Genomic DNA, 18,831 nt, shown 5'->3' with positions numbered 1-18,831 from the left:
GTGTCCCCAAACCACAGAGAAGTCATTGAAGTTGACAGAATGCAATGGAAATAAATGTAATATATACATAAATCATACCCTGCTCGCTCAGAGGAAAGAATAATTCAAAACAAAAGAAGCTCTGTTCAGTAGAAGAAGCACCACACAGTGTTTTGAATAGTCAGAGTCATCATCAGGGTTATTTTGTCAAATTCTAGAGAGTGTTTTCTGTGGAAGATGAGATGAAATTTTGATTCATCTGTTTTGTGGCTGCACCTAAAATCTTTTGGACTGACATGATGACCTTTCTTCAAAGAGGAAACATAGCTGTTGAATTTAAGTAAACACTTGTGCTGTTTGGAGTAGGAAAGGAATATTTTAAAGACTGTGATGTTGTATATATAAACTTATTCTTGATATTGGGAGGTATTATATTCACACCAGCAAATTCTCAAACCAAAAACCAAACCTCAGAGTATTCAAAGCCACTTTTAGAATATATATAGACACCCTGAAACTTAGTCAGACCTGTAAGGCCATAAGAAGTTTATCTATATAATGTCTTAAATGTTTTATTTTAATCTATTTTTTTAATGATATCTGAATAAGATAGCTCCTATCCTATTTTCTCTGTACCCAAATGTTCTAATCAACCTCAATCATGAGCAGAGAGGAGCCTAAAAACAGACTGATCCCTGAGCCACCAATCAGTCATCCCCTGATTCCCCTCACAGTGTGATTAAGAAGACATTATTTTCTCAGGATGTGTAGTATTGCTTCTGATCTTGATGTGTAGAATCAGAACAGTTCCCCTTTAAATGGATTTCTAATCAAGGGATTGATTTAACAGCTTAAGTCAATTTTCTAGTAAGAGCATAGATAATGAATACAACACCGGACAGATAAAAGGTCCCATTAAACCTGGGCCACATAAGGATTTACAGTAGGTGCTGGTCAGTGCCGTTTATATGGTGGCGTTTACCTTTGCAGACTGTCCCATTGCCAGTGTAGCCCGGCTTACACGAGCAGCTGTGGCCTCCAACCATGTTGAAGCATAAGGCGTTCTCATCGCAGTTGTGGAGTCCACTGAGGCACTCATCATGCTCTGAAGACAAGAAAACACATTATACAATGATCCCAACAAGCTCTTATATACTGTATATAGATATACACATCTTTCTTAAAACAATAGTGGTAAAAAGTGGAAAAATGCAGCTGCAACAGTTCAGAAAATGTCACTCTCACATCTGCAAACCACAACGACCATCAAGAAAATAAGATGGTATTAAAGAAAGCAAAATGTTTATTTTCCTTGTAAACATGACAAATGATCGCCTCTAACTGGTAATTTGTTTTACTTTCAATTAAGAAAAAGCAAAATTCGAGACTCAGTCTTGGATTAAATTACTTGATAGTTCGACAGCTGTGAGTCTAGCAATAAGACATCAGTGACAAACAGCCGACTGGAGGACGGGCTATTTCTCTTTCTCCTATCATGATCTGTCAAAACAAAAATTTTTCAGATGTTTTACTGTAATTTGTTGCTCCTGTTTGGCACAATGTGAGGGATGGAACTGCCTCAATGATGAATCTGGCTTCTATAACGACTCGAAATAAACTCCTTAATGTGCACATATACATCAATGTGGTAGCAGTTTATGCTTATTAATATGCTGCATTTTGCATTTATGAGCCACTGTCTTCTAGTTTTAGTGTTGTAAATTTGCACAATTGGCCGTTAAGTTCCAAGGGAAATGTTTTCTGTAAGTTTCACACAAGCATTAATGAAATGTCCCCTTAGAGCCAGGACTCCAGAGCTCCCATCACTGTCGCTGTGGAGTTAGTGATATGGTGTGTTATGAAAATCCCATTAAGAAGCTTGACTAATGGCTACAGCCCATGACGAAGCACTATATCCAACTGGCAAACAAATATCTTCCCCTCAATGTGGAGAATCTCTGAATAGGACAGAGAGACCAAAGCTGCAAAATAAAGTGCAATAAAAGCCTGAAGGATACACAAATCAAACAGTCCGAGTACAAATATTATAATGATACCACATGTAAAAAATACTGTGTTGAAGAAAGCTTTAAGCAAGTTATAATAGCTGTCGTATGGTTTGATAGAATATTTACTATTACAGTAAAATTAATATTGAGCAACAGAAAAATGTGAGCCATTGAAGAAATACAATTAAATATCATTATTGTGGTGTTATACATGTAATTTAAGATATGTTAATAGGACCATTAAGTCACTTTACCAGATTATATCTACTGTAAGTCCTTATAGGTCCATAAAATGATTATTATACAGCGCACAAAATTATGACACTAATCAAAAGTAGTGCTCTATAATCTTTTTTAATATTCTTACAATACATGTTAATATTTCCTCTCAGTGTAATGTGTGTCCCTACCACACAAACTGAAAATGTCTTTATTCTTTGTTTGCTGGCTGGATAATGGAACCCAAATTATGGAGAGTAGACTATGAAGGCTACATGTTATTAATGGTGAGTAAACAATATTGTTAATGCAGGCTTGTTATATCATAGCCTGCATCTGGTGCAACCTTCATAAGACAGAAATATAATAACTACTAGAGAGTTTCACATTTGATTATTACCATTTCTTATGTGGGAGGAAACATAATTTATAAATAGGCCTCCAAAGTGCTGTAAATGAGCCAATTTGAAGCTGCAGGAGTGGCGTTTCCTTATCTTTATGATGGTTTCCATTTCAGATTTTATTGTCAAGAAGCTGTGTGCTGAGATAAATGTGATTTGATTTGTTCTGGAGGCTGCTGGATCTTAACACTTCACTCATCTGACATAACATAATGTTTAGCTGTCATGAAGGGGCATGATATCTTCAATTTATAGTTTATATTACACAGAAACCACAGCTAACTCTTTGAATAATACCCAATTTTCAGTCTTTTAGCACCAGCTGGACCAATTCCACAGCTGTGAGACAAACTTGTAAACCAAACTTTTGCACTACTGATTGTACTATTGACGTTTACCCTCGTCAAACTAGAGAGTATCAGTGTGCTGACTCATTGAACCCCCCTGGCCTTATCCTCCAGAGCCTCCATCATGTTTATTTACATGGTGACACGTTTTTTTATGTTTTTATTTTTAATCCCTGCTGCAAACCAGATACTACAACTGTAAAAGCACCTTATTTGAAAATCTCTTCTGATGCTGACTTAAGAAAGAATTGTAGAGCATTTAAACCCTTTACTTGCTATATAAACAGGAATTTTAATGTACGCCCTTCATCTACCCCTGAACACAAAAGCAGATCTTTATCCCACCTAAACACACACACAAAAGAACACTCCTCTATTGTATTTTGGAGATTCACATAAATATTGATTTCTGATAAGCACTTGCTTACTGCACACTACATCAGCTGAATTGCAGAAAACTTTCTGGACTTATTTTAACCTTTGTAAAATCTTCTTTTCCTTATTTAACAACTTTGTATTCATTCATGACCCAAAGGATGCAAAACAGAATCATGAAAGTTTCATCTTCCAGAACGAGTTCTTTCTCGCTGACAGTATTTGTAAAAATTCAGTAATTTGGCCAGACATTTTATTTTATTTCCTATTCCCATGTGTTTATAGTGCGGAGAGAACTTTCAGAGGCTGCTAAAAGGAAAAGTATTCGACTGAATATCTTAGAAAAGGTTAAGACTCTTGAAAAACACAAACACAGAGACTTTAGTGTCAAACTAGGGGCAACAGTTTGGATTGTTTCCAATTATTTTAGTGAATTTCTGGGCCAAACTGCGCCTGGTAGGGGTCGGAAATAAATTCATTTCTCTCAGCTGTTTTCTCTTGCACGTTTTGTTTAGACATTAGGCAGTTCCTTCATCAGCAACAGTGATACAATATTCTTGTCTGTGATACCTTCTTACAGGTAATTTTTCCAGAACTTTTTAAATGCATGCAATTGTGAAAAACAGTGAGATTTGAGGACTCAAAGATGGCACCTGAAGAGTGAGAGGATCAGAAATCTGAATGCTTGTTGCAGAAGACCTGAGTCACATCATCCATTTCCCTGCCATCATCCAATCCATTATATCTCCTGAACAGACCGTGGGCTCATCCAAATTGAAAGTGACATTGTGATGAGCTCCTCCATCGAGGGTATGATGTATGTGTGTGTGTGTGTATGTGTGAAATAGATTGAAGGGCACTTAGGAAGGCCCGCTGCTCTGCTCTTGTTGCTGCTTCACACACACACACACACACACACACACACACACACACACACACACACACACACACACACACACACACACACACACACACACACACACACACACACGCACACACATACACTCACCTGCTGTTGGGCAGAATTAAAGTCTGCTCATGGGCATATAAAAACAGTAATAAGAGCACAGGATAGAGGATAGAGAATAAGGTGTTTTTTTCCCCCAAGGTCACATCTGCCAGAGCAGGAAACAGCCGGCCGTCAGTCTGAACAGACAGGGCATCAGAGCAACCAGGTGCTCTGTGTGTGCATGCAGGGTGTGTGTTAATCCCATGACTCATGGGTTTAGTATTGGTTACTTGTAATTTTGGTTATTTAGAAATTTAGGCTATATTACAGCACTCGGTGTAAGCGATTCTAAATTTAATCACCAACAAAATCCCCAAAATGTGTCCGTCTGTGTCAACATGAGAGAGGTATTTCCTCGCTGACTGCTGCTGCTCAGGCTGCAGACAGATAAACAATCAATTATGTACAGCCTGTCACCAGGGATCTCTCTCTCTCTCTCTAGCTGGCCGTTTCTCTTCCTGCTTGACTCCCTCCACCTTCTGCCAAAACAACACCAGCCTCAGCCAGGTCTGACCTCGGGCTGCTTTCCTGAAAAACACTGCAGCCTCGACTTTAACTTCAAGATTACAGGCCTTTGAAAGCACAGTGATCTTATGATATGGATGTCAGGGAAAAACTTCCTTTGCTTCCTCAGTGACACTAGGTCTCTCTGCTCTAGTGATAAACAGCATGGGTGAGACAGAACCACGAAGAAGCCAAGAGTGATACAGTGCCTGAAACTCTGATTGTCTGGACAAAGGTTGTCATCCCATTAGTGAAAGCTATGAATGATTTCATTACACTTTGACATTTGCTTAACATTTTCTTAAGGCACCAAAGGTGAATTGTTAACATAAAAAAATTATTAGCATGTTAATTTGGATAATAACAAACAAGACATTTTTTTGGAAAGGATTGCACCCCCAAAGCATCTACTCTGGGTTGTATTTTTGTGCCAGAAATTGGATGTCACAGGAAACTTGCTGCTGTTTTATTGGAAAAATAGGAGGAATCACATTGTTCTTCCAGCACAAACACAGGGGCAACAATAGAAGAGTGAAACCAGTGGAATCAATTATTTCAGCATTGTTACATTAGATTGTGCAAAGCAATAGAAATGCTTTCTCCAAATCCTCTTTGCGACTAAACACGATGGAAATAATACTTTTGGAAAAAAAAGAGTAATTATTCAAAGGTATCAGTTACTATGACATCAGTATTAAACTTAAAGGTACCCTGCAGAGTTTCTGACCACTAGTAGCGCTGTGGAGCATTGTTTTTATGAGTGGGTCACGGTTTCGTTTGTATTGTGCACATGGCAAGCACACAAGCAGTGTGATACACGTTCCTGCTTCTGGTTTCAGTTAGTGGCAGTGACGCACCAAGAAATTTAATAGAACAAAGAGAAAAGAAAGACGACTGCTAGAAATTAGACTGCAAACTGGCAAACATGGATGTAAATAATATGGGATTTGAAATACTTTTTTAAAATTGGCTTTGCAAATCTTTTATGGAAATGCCTTAAACACATAAGATTCGAGGATAAACACGATGCATTTTAGTAAGAAACACATAATGTAAACATAATTTTTATAGCACATGCCAAAGACATCCCTATTAGCAACAATTGAAGACTTTTAAGTCCAATTTGCTCAGGCACTTCTCTTATTCAGGCAGGATACTTGGATATCATGGAAAAAGGGGGAAAAAACTCAGTCCAAATCCCCCTCAGCTGCCAGACCCTCTGAGTCACCAGACTAAAAGTCTTCTTTTCTGATCTCTGTTGTTGACGAACCCCCTGCTCCACCTCTGGCCCCTGTCCATCCCTCCCTCCCCCTCTCCACCCATCCCTCCTTCAGTTCCTCTGCCTCAGGGGCCCAGGTCTGGTTATCACAGGATTAGAACAAGGACACACACCCTGCATACACACCTTGGGCACAAGCGCTTCCACACGTACACATGGCACACGCGCACACCTCAGGACAGCCTTCTTTAATAACATTCAAAGGGAGAGCACAACCAATCCGCTACCTTTCATGGATTAGCTGCTAATCTCACAGAGCAAGGAGCACCTCGGCACTTTGGGGAAAAGACGAAGAGTAGAGGGGAAGAAAGAGGAGGAATCTTGACCTTCAAGATCAAGGATAAAGTGCTAGTCAAAGAAAGGGGCACAAGAAAGTTGGGGATGGGTCTCCTGCTAAAGACTCTACTAGATACGAGCCTGGGCCATGTCAGGACATTTGGTTGTACATATTTCATTTAAACAAGTACATGAAGTCCACGTGTTCCAGTCTACCACCAGCTGCGATCTGAACCTGCGACCTCCCTCACTGCAGGTGGTTTTGATAAAATACGGAGTTCTGTCTGAGCTCGCTGACCCCCTGACAAGCTGACGAGAAATATAACCAGGGCTCCATGCTGTTTCGCCCGGGCTTAAATCTGCGGATCAGTCCTTTAATCCACTATTCTGCACATAAACACTGAGCCATGAAATGAACTACAGTCAACTTAATCCTCTTTACCAGGCAGACTGGTTTACATATGACACTGTAATGAATGTGGAAATATGGCTATCAATACCGGGACATTGTTCCTGCTGAGTTTGCAATTTGTTAATTGGTGAAAGCCATTGAAGATGATAAAGACGCTCGTATATCATAGGAATGTACAATGTCAATGGCCGCTGAAGGAGGTGGTTTAATGTTTCCTTCCACAGCTGTAATATTTCTTCTGTGGGCAACTTAGAGGAATCAGAGCTCCCTTTGGACTCTTTTCAAACAGAAGCAGATGTTCAGTTGCTATTAATAAGCAGCAGATTCCTGCAGCTAGTAGCTTAGCATCTTCCTATTTTCATTGTCAATTACCGCCACTAGGACTAGAGAGGTGACACTCAGCATATCAACATGTATAAGGAGAAGCACCCTGTGGTGTACTCCAGACCCCTGACTGTTATTGTTGACACCTAATTTGGCTATAACTCATCTTTCTAATATTGGCTAAGAGGTGAGATGAGGCTGTAGTAGTGATTGTGTTCAGAATCAAGCACTCTGGGCTCTGATGGTGGATGTGTGGGAGCTGATAGTCCAATAACTCAGTGGGGAGATTACGATGGTAATTTGCCTGAAGCAAGGAAAAAGTCATTACATCAAGCCTCTGCATAAGCCTTGGTTTAATCACATAAATTGACTTTTATAAGGAGACGCATAGCTGTGTATTCCACTACAGTGACTTGAAGGCATTTTAATAGGAAACTACATAAAATATAGTGACACAATTTAATCCACTGGGTTTGAGGGTATTAATCTTCATTGTGAATCTGGGGAATGAGCACACAGTGGAAGAAAGACAAATGAGTAAAACAATAAAACTTGCCCGCAGCTCAGAAGATTAAAGAAAACACAGTGAGTGAAATCATATAAGGTACAGTGGTTGTCTAAAGATAATGTTGAAAAGGACTGAGTAAGCGAGGAGTATTCTTTCACTAAATAAATCATAAGAGCACAAGGAAAGAGATGAATGCACATTTGTTACTCCCTCAAAAAAACTATTCCTCAATCTCAATTCTAACTTGTTTATGCCTTTCAGAAGCCTGCTCACAAAAAAAAACACAAAGTCACAAATCCTTATCTTTGCTCTATTATTTCCTGAATTCCATTGACACGGAGAGAGAGAAACTCTACAGGGGGCCCAGATGGAGCAGGAAATGGGAGTTTTCACCGGGTGTTCGTTGTGTTGCTGAGTCTTACGGCTTTAATTCAAACTCCAACGGCACGGCAGGAAGGCTGCGGGCCTACAGTAAATCCTCCAGCGTACAGCGTGGCAGCAGCCAGCCCCTTCACTCTGCTGCCGCTGAGTTAGTTTGCATTGATTCAAATTGCTTTTTTTAATTACAGACACGGAGGAAAAGCAGTCCGTTGCCTCCTCTTCGGAAATGATTCACACAGGGAGCTACTTAGCATCGTGTTTCACAAACTGCAAACAACTGGTGAGGAACGAGGCAGATCTGCCGCTAATCACTGTGGAATGACACTGTGTTATTTTCGAAGAAGGACAGAGACATCACATTAGAGAGGGATTACTGACTCAGATTTTCTTATGTGTTTTACACTAAGTATGGTCCTGCATTTGGCAGTATAAAAAAACTATTTTAAATGGACTTTGTACTGTAGGTGACCTTACAATAGACCTTACAAAGTCTTTCTGTGTTTCTACACTCAGTAAATCTTAACAGTTCATTTTTTTCACATACATCCTGTATTTTTCCTTATCAGATTCATGCATCAACATTCAATATTTTTTTTAAAAGATATCCAATATTCAGATAAAATAAAAATAGTTTTTACACTCCAGATTTAAGAACGATACCACTGTGATGTCTGTGAAACTCGAGCAAGGAGTGGTGATTAGCTTAGCTTAGCATACAGACTGGAAGCAGGGGGAAACAGCAAGCCTGGCTCTCCGAAGTTCAAAAATCTGCCTACCAGCACATATCAATTTAATTCATACATAAAGATTAATGTAAAACCGACAAATTGTGGGGTTAGATTGAATTAACATAGTGTAACTGTTTCTTAACAAAATGTATCTGCCTGACACTCCTGTGCACTGTCTCCGCTGGTTGCCTCACAGTGACAACAAGATTTAGAAAACAAACGCCTGGCTGCTCTTTGCCAAGAAACAGTTATAGCATGTATCTTCACCTAAAACCACAAAGTGACATTTTTGCATTATTGTTTTTGTGTGGATTAAACAAACAAGATATAACGTGCTAATTAGTGAGTGGATATTTGGATAGAGCAAGGCTGTTTCCTCCTGCTCTAGGGCTTTATGCTAAGCTAAGCTACTCGCCTCATGGCTCTAGCTTCATACTGTAATTAACAGAGAGATATAAGAGTGGATTGATCCCTTGACATGAAAACAAATAAGTGTACAGGATTTCACTTAAACTACATCTGATTTTTTTGTATGATTTCCACACAATCTGATAAATCGAGATGACATGGGTCTCTTTCTCTCGCATGTAATGAAGTTTGTCTCATCTACTGTAACCTGAAGACAAACTGTAGCGGAAGAAGCTGTTATGAACACGCTTGGCAACTACCATAATCACCAACAACAATCATCCACGCATTCTTTTTAGATTGATTTGGTTTGCTGTTGAAATTGACTTTGGTTTCAACTTTGATCAGGAACAAATTGGTCTGCCGCCTCCACTCACATTCTCTCTCGTTCTCAGGTTATTGGTGACTTTCTCTCTCCTTATCACACACGCAAGCACAGTACAGTACTTTCACACACCAGATGACTGTAGACTGTAGACACAAACAAGGCAGAGAGTCCACAGACACTCTGACACTTCCAAACAGGCCTGAAGTTAATCTTTGAAGTGAAGTTTCCAAAGGATAAAAGTTTTCACACCAACTATTGGAATCGCTTTTGAAAAGCTCAGAGTTGCAAATATATCAACAAGCAACCGGCATGCCTCCGTTATTCACACACATAATGAAATGTGCCAGAAGTTGTGTGAGCATTCCTGTGGAAGCCCAGGATGTTAAATGATGTTTTGATCTATCATCATGCCCTGCAGCGGATATCAGGCTGTGCCATCATAAATCTATGCTGTGAGCCTTCTGACAGGTGAGTCCACTTTCTAACCCTGACCTAATGTATCTTTAAACTGCCTTTGAATCCTAACCGTAAATAAGCAAAGAGCAGATACACCGCGACCCATCATTCCATCTACACTCTATCTATTTAGGGCTAACCTACATTGGCTGGCCCCTCTGACTTGATAAGCAGTTTCATCTGAATGCCATGGCCCCCTCAGTAGTCCTACCACCATCCCTGCTTATCTAGCTCCACTTGTCTTATAAATAGTCGCTTGTTATATCAGAAACTTTTCTGACTTAATGCTGCTTTAATCTGCCCTTGATCCTTTGTTTGATGAGTCAGACTACTTTTTTTGGTGAATTTATTTCTTTCTCCTTGTACATTTTTTTATCAGTTTTATAATATGCTATGCTTGTTAATAGCGATTAGTATATGTGTTTATTTTATTGTTGGCACATATAATTATTGGTTATTCTTCTTTTTCTCTATTCTTGTCACTTTTTCTTTAATTTATGTGCAGATGTATATATATAATAGACATATATTTATCCTTTTTGTTTTTTTTTTGTTTTTTAATCTCACCAGCACAATCCACTTTATTCATTTAAAGCATTAAGCTTTTTTGTTGTTATTTGTGCAAATAAATAAACTTTAAAAAAAACATAATATTGTGTGTCTGCTTAGGCTGAGCTACAATTACTGGTCCATCTGGCTTGAAAGGCAGCTTCATTTCAATGCCATGGCTCACTCAGTTGTCCAGCCACCATTACTGTTTATCTACCTCTGCAAATCCTACAACTAGCAACTATTAGCAAACCGTCTGGTATGAGATGTCCCAGAACCACCCATGTCTGTATATATAACAACAGGTTAAGCTAAGCAGCATGTTGCCATCACCGGCAGCAAACAAACCAACTGAGCCTCTCCAGCTGCTTCATCCTCACAAGCAAGATACAACGTACAAATCTGTCTGTAACATCACCAGCTAAAATTTTCAGGATTTTTCACTTACCTATCTTGGGCCTAATCACTACCCACAACCATTTACTGGAATTTGCTGCTGTGTCGGCCATGTTTTAATTGCCTATTTTAGGCTCAACTCTCTTCTAACTAAAGGGACAAAGCTGATTTGCCAACAAAATCCCAACAGCCAAATTCCACTAAACAGACGTTTGGTTTCCTACAACGTTCCTCTGCCTCTTCTGCCAACCCTGTATATCTAAGCCATTTCCTCTCATAAGCCATTTCAACTGCATCCTCCCATGGTATTGTCAGCTCCACAAAATACACAACACACAGTGTTTCTGACCACAACACAAGATCTGGTCTTAGATTAGTGGTAGCTCTCCTGAGAAAAATATGAGCTGTTTTCCTAGATCTACTCTCATTTTCAAGTCCCGTTCTACCTTTGGCTGCACAGCCTTTTAAACACCACACAAAAAAAAATCCCATCTTATTTCCTTTTCGCATTCAGTGAGTTTACTTCTAAGAGCTTACTCTCAGTGGCTGCTGCTAGACGCTTCAGCACTTGGTTATTTCTTCAGGTGTGCTGCCCTTGAGACAGGCTTGTTTTACACCCTGTTAGAATGTGCTGGAGTGATGCTATACCTAAACACAAAGGCCTTTCTCCTTTCTCGCAATAAAATAGGGTTTAGTGGTGCACATTAACACTTTCTTATAGAATAAATATGTGCAATTATAGAGTTTGACAAATCTAAAGTTTTAACAAAGCAGGGAGCAAGAGCCAGAGAGATGGGCTTTGTAATCTACACAAAGCAAATGCAGTCCAAAATTGATTCAACACTTTCTCTCAGTGTTCAATCTTTTCTCTATCGCTAGCTTGTGCTGAATCATAAAGTAGTGAGGCTGGTATTGATTTGTGTGAGTGTGTGTTTGTTTTATTTTAATGTGGTGCTGGTAATCAGCAAAACTCATAAGCAAAAAAAAAAAAAAAATCATAAGCAAAACCAATAGAGGCAAATCAAACTCCGACATTCATCCCTATGCATATTAAATGAACAGACCGTTTATAATTGTAGGGTGACAGATTCACAGAGAAGTGTGTCTAACCAGGCGCCATCTGGAACATGACGAACGAAAATAGGGAGAGAAGGTGTAGCACATGGCCAAGTGTGTTTTACAGGTGTCGTAAAGTATTTGTATGATAAGTATGTCTCTCATCCCATCTCATGCTGCACACTGACACTGATAACTCACTATGTTTATATCTGAATGTCTGGCTGCCTCTTCTTCTCTCTGTCTCTGGAAGTCTGTGTGTCTCTTGGCTGCAGAATTTATCATCATGAAATCAAATATCCTCCAGTGTAAGACTAAGGATGCAAATTAAATAATTTCTTACTGGAAATAACTTTGGTACATAAAATTCCTCTCCTTAAAAGCTCTTGTAGTAGAAATCTACAGTAGAGATATATCCTTCTATTGAATCTATTTATCTATTCTGCACATCTCTTCTTGTCTCCACACCCGTACAAAAACAAGACAATCATTCTCTTTAACTGTAAGCAACCTCTACACAAAAAAAGGTTTCTCTGAAGGTTCACAAATCCAGAATAAACACACAGCCTTCTCCACTTTACTCCAGCCTGTCATGGGGTCAGCAAAGGAACTCACCTGTGCAGGAATAGTCATCGATCCTGATGTAACCCGTATGGCAGATGCACATGAAGGAGCCAGGGGTGTTAACGCACATGGTGTTCTCCCTGCAGTAGTGCTTCCCTTCAGCGCACTCATCAATATCTGAGGAGAAGGGAGAGAAAAGGTGAGAGGGAAACACAAAGAACGAAGCTAGGTCAGATTTTGATTGTTTCTCTAAATCCACAATATTCTGTAAAAGTGATGTCAAATTATCTTTAAAATCATTTTCTGATTATGTTTTGTGCTCTTCTCGTTAAAAGGTTAATGCGTGGTTAATTATGTCGTAGATATCAATTGACCTTTACATAAAAATATGCAAATATTGGATGGTAGATTACAGACATCCTCTTTTGTTGAAGACCAAACAATATCTTATCATTTTAATCAATATTCTGCATTGATACCTCAAGCCTCAGACCTCAAGTTCAAGCCTCATGATCGATTTTGACTTCCTCTTTATTTTTCCTTCCCTTTTTCGTTATATATTTAATGCTTTAAAGGTAGAATCAGTGATTCTAATCAAATATACTTTTTGTCAAATTCAATGAATATCTCCTCATGGTCCGCTAGCTGTCCATTCTGTGTGTGCGCTGAAAAAAAATTTGGTGACCATAGTACATGCCATGATATCTTATATAATACTTCCCAGTTCTATGGAGAGAGGAGTGGGAGTTTGGAAATGCTGTGGCAGGAAAGTTAGGACTGACTTTGGGTGTTGACCTGAATACATTTGGGAGACAGCCATTGTTGACTTAGTTTTCAATAGGTTTTTACTTACAGGAATGTACAGAAATACTTGAAATAGAGGGAAAAAGGAGAGGAGAGTTAATTGTATGCACAGATAAGAGCCATAATTTGTTTATAATATGCTGATGTTTAATGACAAATATTAAGTTTATTTATCATATTTCTTGTTATACATATTTGTCAGTGTTGCATCACCTTGCTCTCTGATTATACAAATAAATTAGCTGACAAAGCTATCTTGTTGTCTTGTTTTGTTTTGCAAAGTTCGTGTGGATGTTTATGAGCTTCCTGAATTCATCAAAGATGTTGGAGCATGCCATAATTGCCTTTGGTTTTCATTAATTTCTAATTAGGGCTGAGACTACAAGAACACGTAGACACTGGTGATACAGTTTTTACAGGAAAATCCAGCTTTGTCTGTTTGAGTTTCAATAGGGAGGATATATCTTTACAGCAGTGTTATACTGACAGCCACGGCTTTTTATTGTGGTCTATTTTAGGTGTTTCTTTGAAACAGATTCAGGATTGCAGGAACCCTATCCTGGGAACCACCTTCTACACTAAAGTATGTCCTAGTTGGTGTTTGTAACAGAAGGTTCCTAAAAGATCCTGCGCAGCCAGTAGGAAAGGGCTATTTGTCTTCATCAGTGAGAGACAGAGGTTGAAATGCAGAGGGTTCATGAGAGGTGGCCACTGAAGCACTTAGGGTTGCACCATTCGATTTTCAATCTATTCAAAGAGAAGCACTTCACATGGTGGCTTGGCTGCTTTTCTCCAGACTACTACTGATTATTCAGTGCATCCCTGTGCTTTTATATCCTGTATGAGTAGTTACTGTAGGGTAACAATTACGCCACTGGACAAATAATTTGAAAGGCTCTCCGCACCCACACTGGTGTTTTCAGTTATTCTGGTTAATGACACCTCTGCTCAGTCAAGCCAGCCTATGCTGAGCATCATATGAGGTCATCAAACGTACCAGTAACAATGTTAAAGGTGTACGTATTCTCATTTTAACAGTTGCAACAGGAGTGTCAATCAAGCACAGTCTGATTGATTAAAATAGTTAATATTGTTCACTCTGAATGAATACATAAATCTTATATAAAATATAATTCCTTGATATAATTCCAAATACTCCTGAAAATGGGTGCAATTGGACAAAACCAGCTGCCCTGGATCTGGAAGTAACAGTCCCATTCATTCTCCCATTGACACTAGCCTACTACTACTCAGCGTTTAACCACATTTAGCTTGCTGATATGGTTATTTTGCCAGTGCATTCTGTAGATTTTAAGGTTGAGTTGCATTGCTTTTATATGTAATATCTCAAGTGGTATCTCAGGTTTCCAGAGTGTACCCCCAACCTGCCCAGCATTACACAGCAGAAAGATGAAGTAAGGGAAAATCAGAGCTAAAAAGCAACTGAATATTCATCAGGTGGCCAGAAACTCACTACAAAGGGATGCTCATATAGTCTGATAATAACAGAGAATTAGCATTTTGTTTCATTTGATTAATTCAGCCTAACATTGTGTTCATGTTAGCTGAATTCTCGAGTCTCTGGTTATCTGTTGCTATTTTTCATGAATGTTGGTACCTGCTATAGGTGGCTAGCTATGTAGAACGATGTCGGCACCATTCTCAATCCTGCTTACCCAACTGTTAATCGTCAATCCTTTCTCTACCATTAACATGCACATTTGAATGGTCAGAAAATCTGTTGGTGCCAATTCAGAGGTCTGGAACCAGGATAATGCTCACTTTGCTCTGTCTCCACTGGATTCTTTAGGTGGGAACTTGTTTGCCAACATGTTGGCGTAACAACTGGACAAACCAAAGGACTTTCAGGGCTGTGTTTCTCTGAGTTTGTTTTGGAGGCTCTCTACACCCTTGTAATTAAAACTTGGTTAGTGCAGCTTTAAGAATATAATTTATTAGATTGTCCTTTGTATTTCCATCTCACTCTCATGATTCCATATTTGGATCCATATTAGCTGTTGCCTTAGCAACAGCTATTCCTGGGTTCTAAACTGCATGCCAAACCATCAGACAGAAGATGCACAACACTGCCAGGGTAAACAAAATAATCTTGATAATGTGATGCAACCAAATGCAATTCGATGCAAATACAAGTCGAACCGAAAAAAAAACACATAGACGTGTAATATGCTCCAGATCCTTGTTCCTATTGATAGTGCAGGTCAAATGTAGGAACTTTGTGAGAGACAAACTCCATAGTCCTTGACATTACCAATTTATTATTCATTCACTGTATTCAGTGTCTGTAAGAGCACAAGAGGACATTCACCTCTGAATATGTTCTGTGCCAGATGCTTTTGCAAAGAGCACTTGAAATTGAATTTCAATAGATTTGCATTGGCATTCACTCGGCTCACATGTCCTTGGGTAGTGCACCGCCCACCACCCCGCAAACTAAGAGCTCAGCACCTGCCTACAACTGTGGCATTCACATTTCCTCGGTCCTCTTCTTTTCACAGTTCATCAATATGTGCTGCCTCCAGCTATTCAAAAGCTTCACGGATAAATGAAGCAGGCAGACAATTGCCGACCACCTATGAAAGTACACGTGTCCTTCACTAAATGAATGGAGGCTAATTAAACTCTGTGACTGGGTTTGAGAGAGAGAGAGAGAAACAGAGATGTAGAGAGGGTTGGGAGAAAAAAGGAGGTAGAGGGAATGGCAGACGCATCAGCCTTCAACCTCACTTAGTCTGCCCTAAATACTTAACTACAGTTATCCATCTTATACTCAGTCTATGTGCGCATGGTTAGGTATATGTACTGTATGTTAAACATTTTTGTATATATATATGTGTGTGTGTGTGTGTGTGTGTGTGTTTTCATATGTATCCAGATATGAACATTCATGAGTCTCTTTGTTTTTTACTTCACTTTTTTTCTTTTATATATTTATAAATATTTCAGATATTCTGTTTATAATGCTATATGTGCAGTTTGCCTCACTTCAATATGTTTTTATATATTTTGCTAATGCTGCTCATTACTGTTTTTATTATATGTATTGTATGTGTCAAATATTCAGTTTATGATGCTTTATCTAACTTCTAATGTTGATCATTACTGTTTATATTATATGTACTGCCCTTTGAGGCATACTTTGTGTTATGGGCTTCAATAAATTTTGACTTGACTTGCCTTGGCAGACAGGAGGGCTGCTAACTAGAAGAACTAGATACAAAGACAGAGTCACGACAAGCTATACTGTAGAGCTAGACAGAAATAGGGGGGAGATGAGACAGCCGGGGAGAGGGTGAAAGACTGAGATAGCGAGTGAGAGATATAAAGGTAGGACAGAGGGAGGTGGAGAGAAAAGGACAGGCAAAGTAGCGGATTAAACATAGAAAGATGCAGAATAAGGGAGAAGCCAGTGTGAAGTAAAAGTGGTGGAAAAAGTGTGGAGAGTTTGTAAGAGAGTGAACATTTGAGATGGCAAGAGACAGAGATTTAGATGGCAGAGAAATAAAAGTGGAGAGAAAGCAGTGAAAGGTATTAACTGTCGCTGAAGAGACAGAAAGTAAGAGAACAAATTCACTCTCCGTTGCCCTCTATTGCAATGGTAACCTTGAGCTGAGGTCTTAGGTGACAGCTTTCCCAGATTCTGATTGGCTGTCCGTGGCGGTGGCTTTGATTTAGAGCCTATTAACTGTAAGACACCATCCATCCTGCCCCTGGTGACAGCAGTTACGTTTGCTAAAACAATATGTTAGGAGGTGAGATGATGAGGGCCACCGCACGAACAAATCTCCATCTCCATTAACACACTCCATTTTCTTGATTGGCCTGTCACACGGACACACGTGATGCGCCAAGCAAAGAAGGCTGGCCAAGAGTCAACGGCAGCTTTTACCGTTGAATGGAGTGCTCGGGGTCAATCTGTTGCCACGCCACGATGGATGGCTAGAAAATGGCTGTTTTTTTTTTCTTTTCACCTTTGTACATTTCAGCATAACTACTAAATCAATCATTGTCCTCTACCTGAGGAGAGTGGATAGCTTTGCTTTATTAGTTAAAGTTATTCATGAAAAAGGACGTCATTAAGTTCGTGCTGTCAGACAACAATCATAGAAAACTACTCTAGTTATTTCATAGCAAGCTATATGAAACCAGAACTTTTGGGTTCTGATGAGGTAAGCAAAACCAAAGTTGCAAAGATATTTGTAATAATGCAAGTTATTCAAAATCCAGCTACTGAAAATCCAGTACTACAACATAACTTTAATTAATGACATGCAGTTCACTCCATTTACCTTGACAGGGATTGTTTATTTTCAGAAATGATGTAGTATCGATGTTTTAATTATATGTCTGTTTTCTGAGGCCTTTGAAATCATGCTTGCATTGCTAGTAGCACTGACCATATGCTTTTTTCACACCCTGTGCAGCTGTGATCACAGATTCACTGATGGGTGTGGTTGGGTGTGATCAGGGCTGTTGTCCCTATAAACACACACAACAGTGATATCACAGTGTACTGACACACCCTGAAGTGCAATCCTAGGACACATATCATGAAACTGAGATGTCTCTCCTTAGACTCTGGCCAGGGACCCTCTTTGCATGTCATACCCCTCTTTCTCTTCCTATTTCCCTGTCTGTATCTTCACTATCAATCCAAAGCAAAAAATTATCTGAAAAGAAAAAAATCACAAAGGGCTCAAATTCTAATAGAAGGTGGGTGCTCAGCTAATTTATCTTTAGCACAAGAACATATTTCATTTTTTCGGAAAGAAACCCTTAAAGCCAAATTGCTTTGAGTTACAAAAGCTAGTGGAACAGCAGCAAGTCGAGGGGTAATGTCAGGACTTTGGTTCTCTATAGACTAGTACTGTTGACCTTGATACAGGCTGAAATTGCCTGCATATGACAACCTACTATATGATGACCTAAATCTATTTATTCAAATATACAGTTATACTATACACACTATTATCAACTGTATTTATGTAGTTGGAGGTCATAATTGTTCATAGTCATAATGAACATAGTCACAGTCATGATTTCGTATTCCTACTATTGCTCATCCAAGTCATTCGACAACTATGTAAATAGGGAATAGAAGCTTATCCCTCTCCGCTTGCATTGCATGTAGTTCTAACAGGGAGCGTCCTCGCTATCTGTGTTTCATACTGCAGTACACCAAGGTCTGGAAGTAGGGAGATAACGCTGCCATTGCCTTTGGATATCCCACAAAGGCACCCGAATCTGTGCCATTCCACCAGCAGTCTCTCTCTCTCTCTCTCTCTCTCTCTTTCTTTCTGTCCTTTTCTCATCCACCCATCCCTTCCCTAACCAGCTCACTTACTCAAACAGATGGTTTTCAATAAATGGCAGAAGGACAAGACTTGCCAAAACATTGTCTGATATTCCTCACTAGCCAGTTCCCTAACGGCCAGATATATAGCAGGCAGAGGGAAGAGCGGAGACACAAAGAGCCGCTCCTGCTGGGCAAACAGAGT

At 39.4% G+C, this 18,831-nt stretch overlaps 1 protein-coding gene across 1 annotated transcript in view; it reads right to left on the bottom strand.

Moving 5' to 3' along the window:
* The window catches only part of nell2a (neural EGFL like 2a), an 80,438-nt gene that overhangs the window by 24,911 nt on the left and 36,696 nt on the right, over positions 1-18,831 (bottom strand). The window contains exons 13-14 of the mRNA XM_042411859.1: positions 12,560-12,685; positions 962-1,084 (exon numbers count right to left, since the gene is read on the bottom strand). Coding sequence (XP_042267793.1) covers positions 962-1,084; positions 12,560-12,685 — 249 coding nt within the window. The remainder of the gene's footprint in view (positions 1-961; positions 1,085-12,559; positions 12,686-18,831) is intronic.

This window comes from Thunnus maccoyii, chromosome 5, assembly GCF_910596095.1.
Source record: "Thunnus maccoyii chromosome 5, fThuMac1.1, whole genome shotgun sequence".
NCBI classification, from domain to species: Eukaryota; Metazoa; Chordata; class Actinopteri; order Scombriformes; family Scombridae; genus Thunnus; species Thunnus maccoyii.
This window is presented reverse-complemented; position numbering and strand designations above follow the sequence as displayed.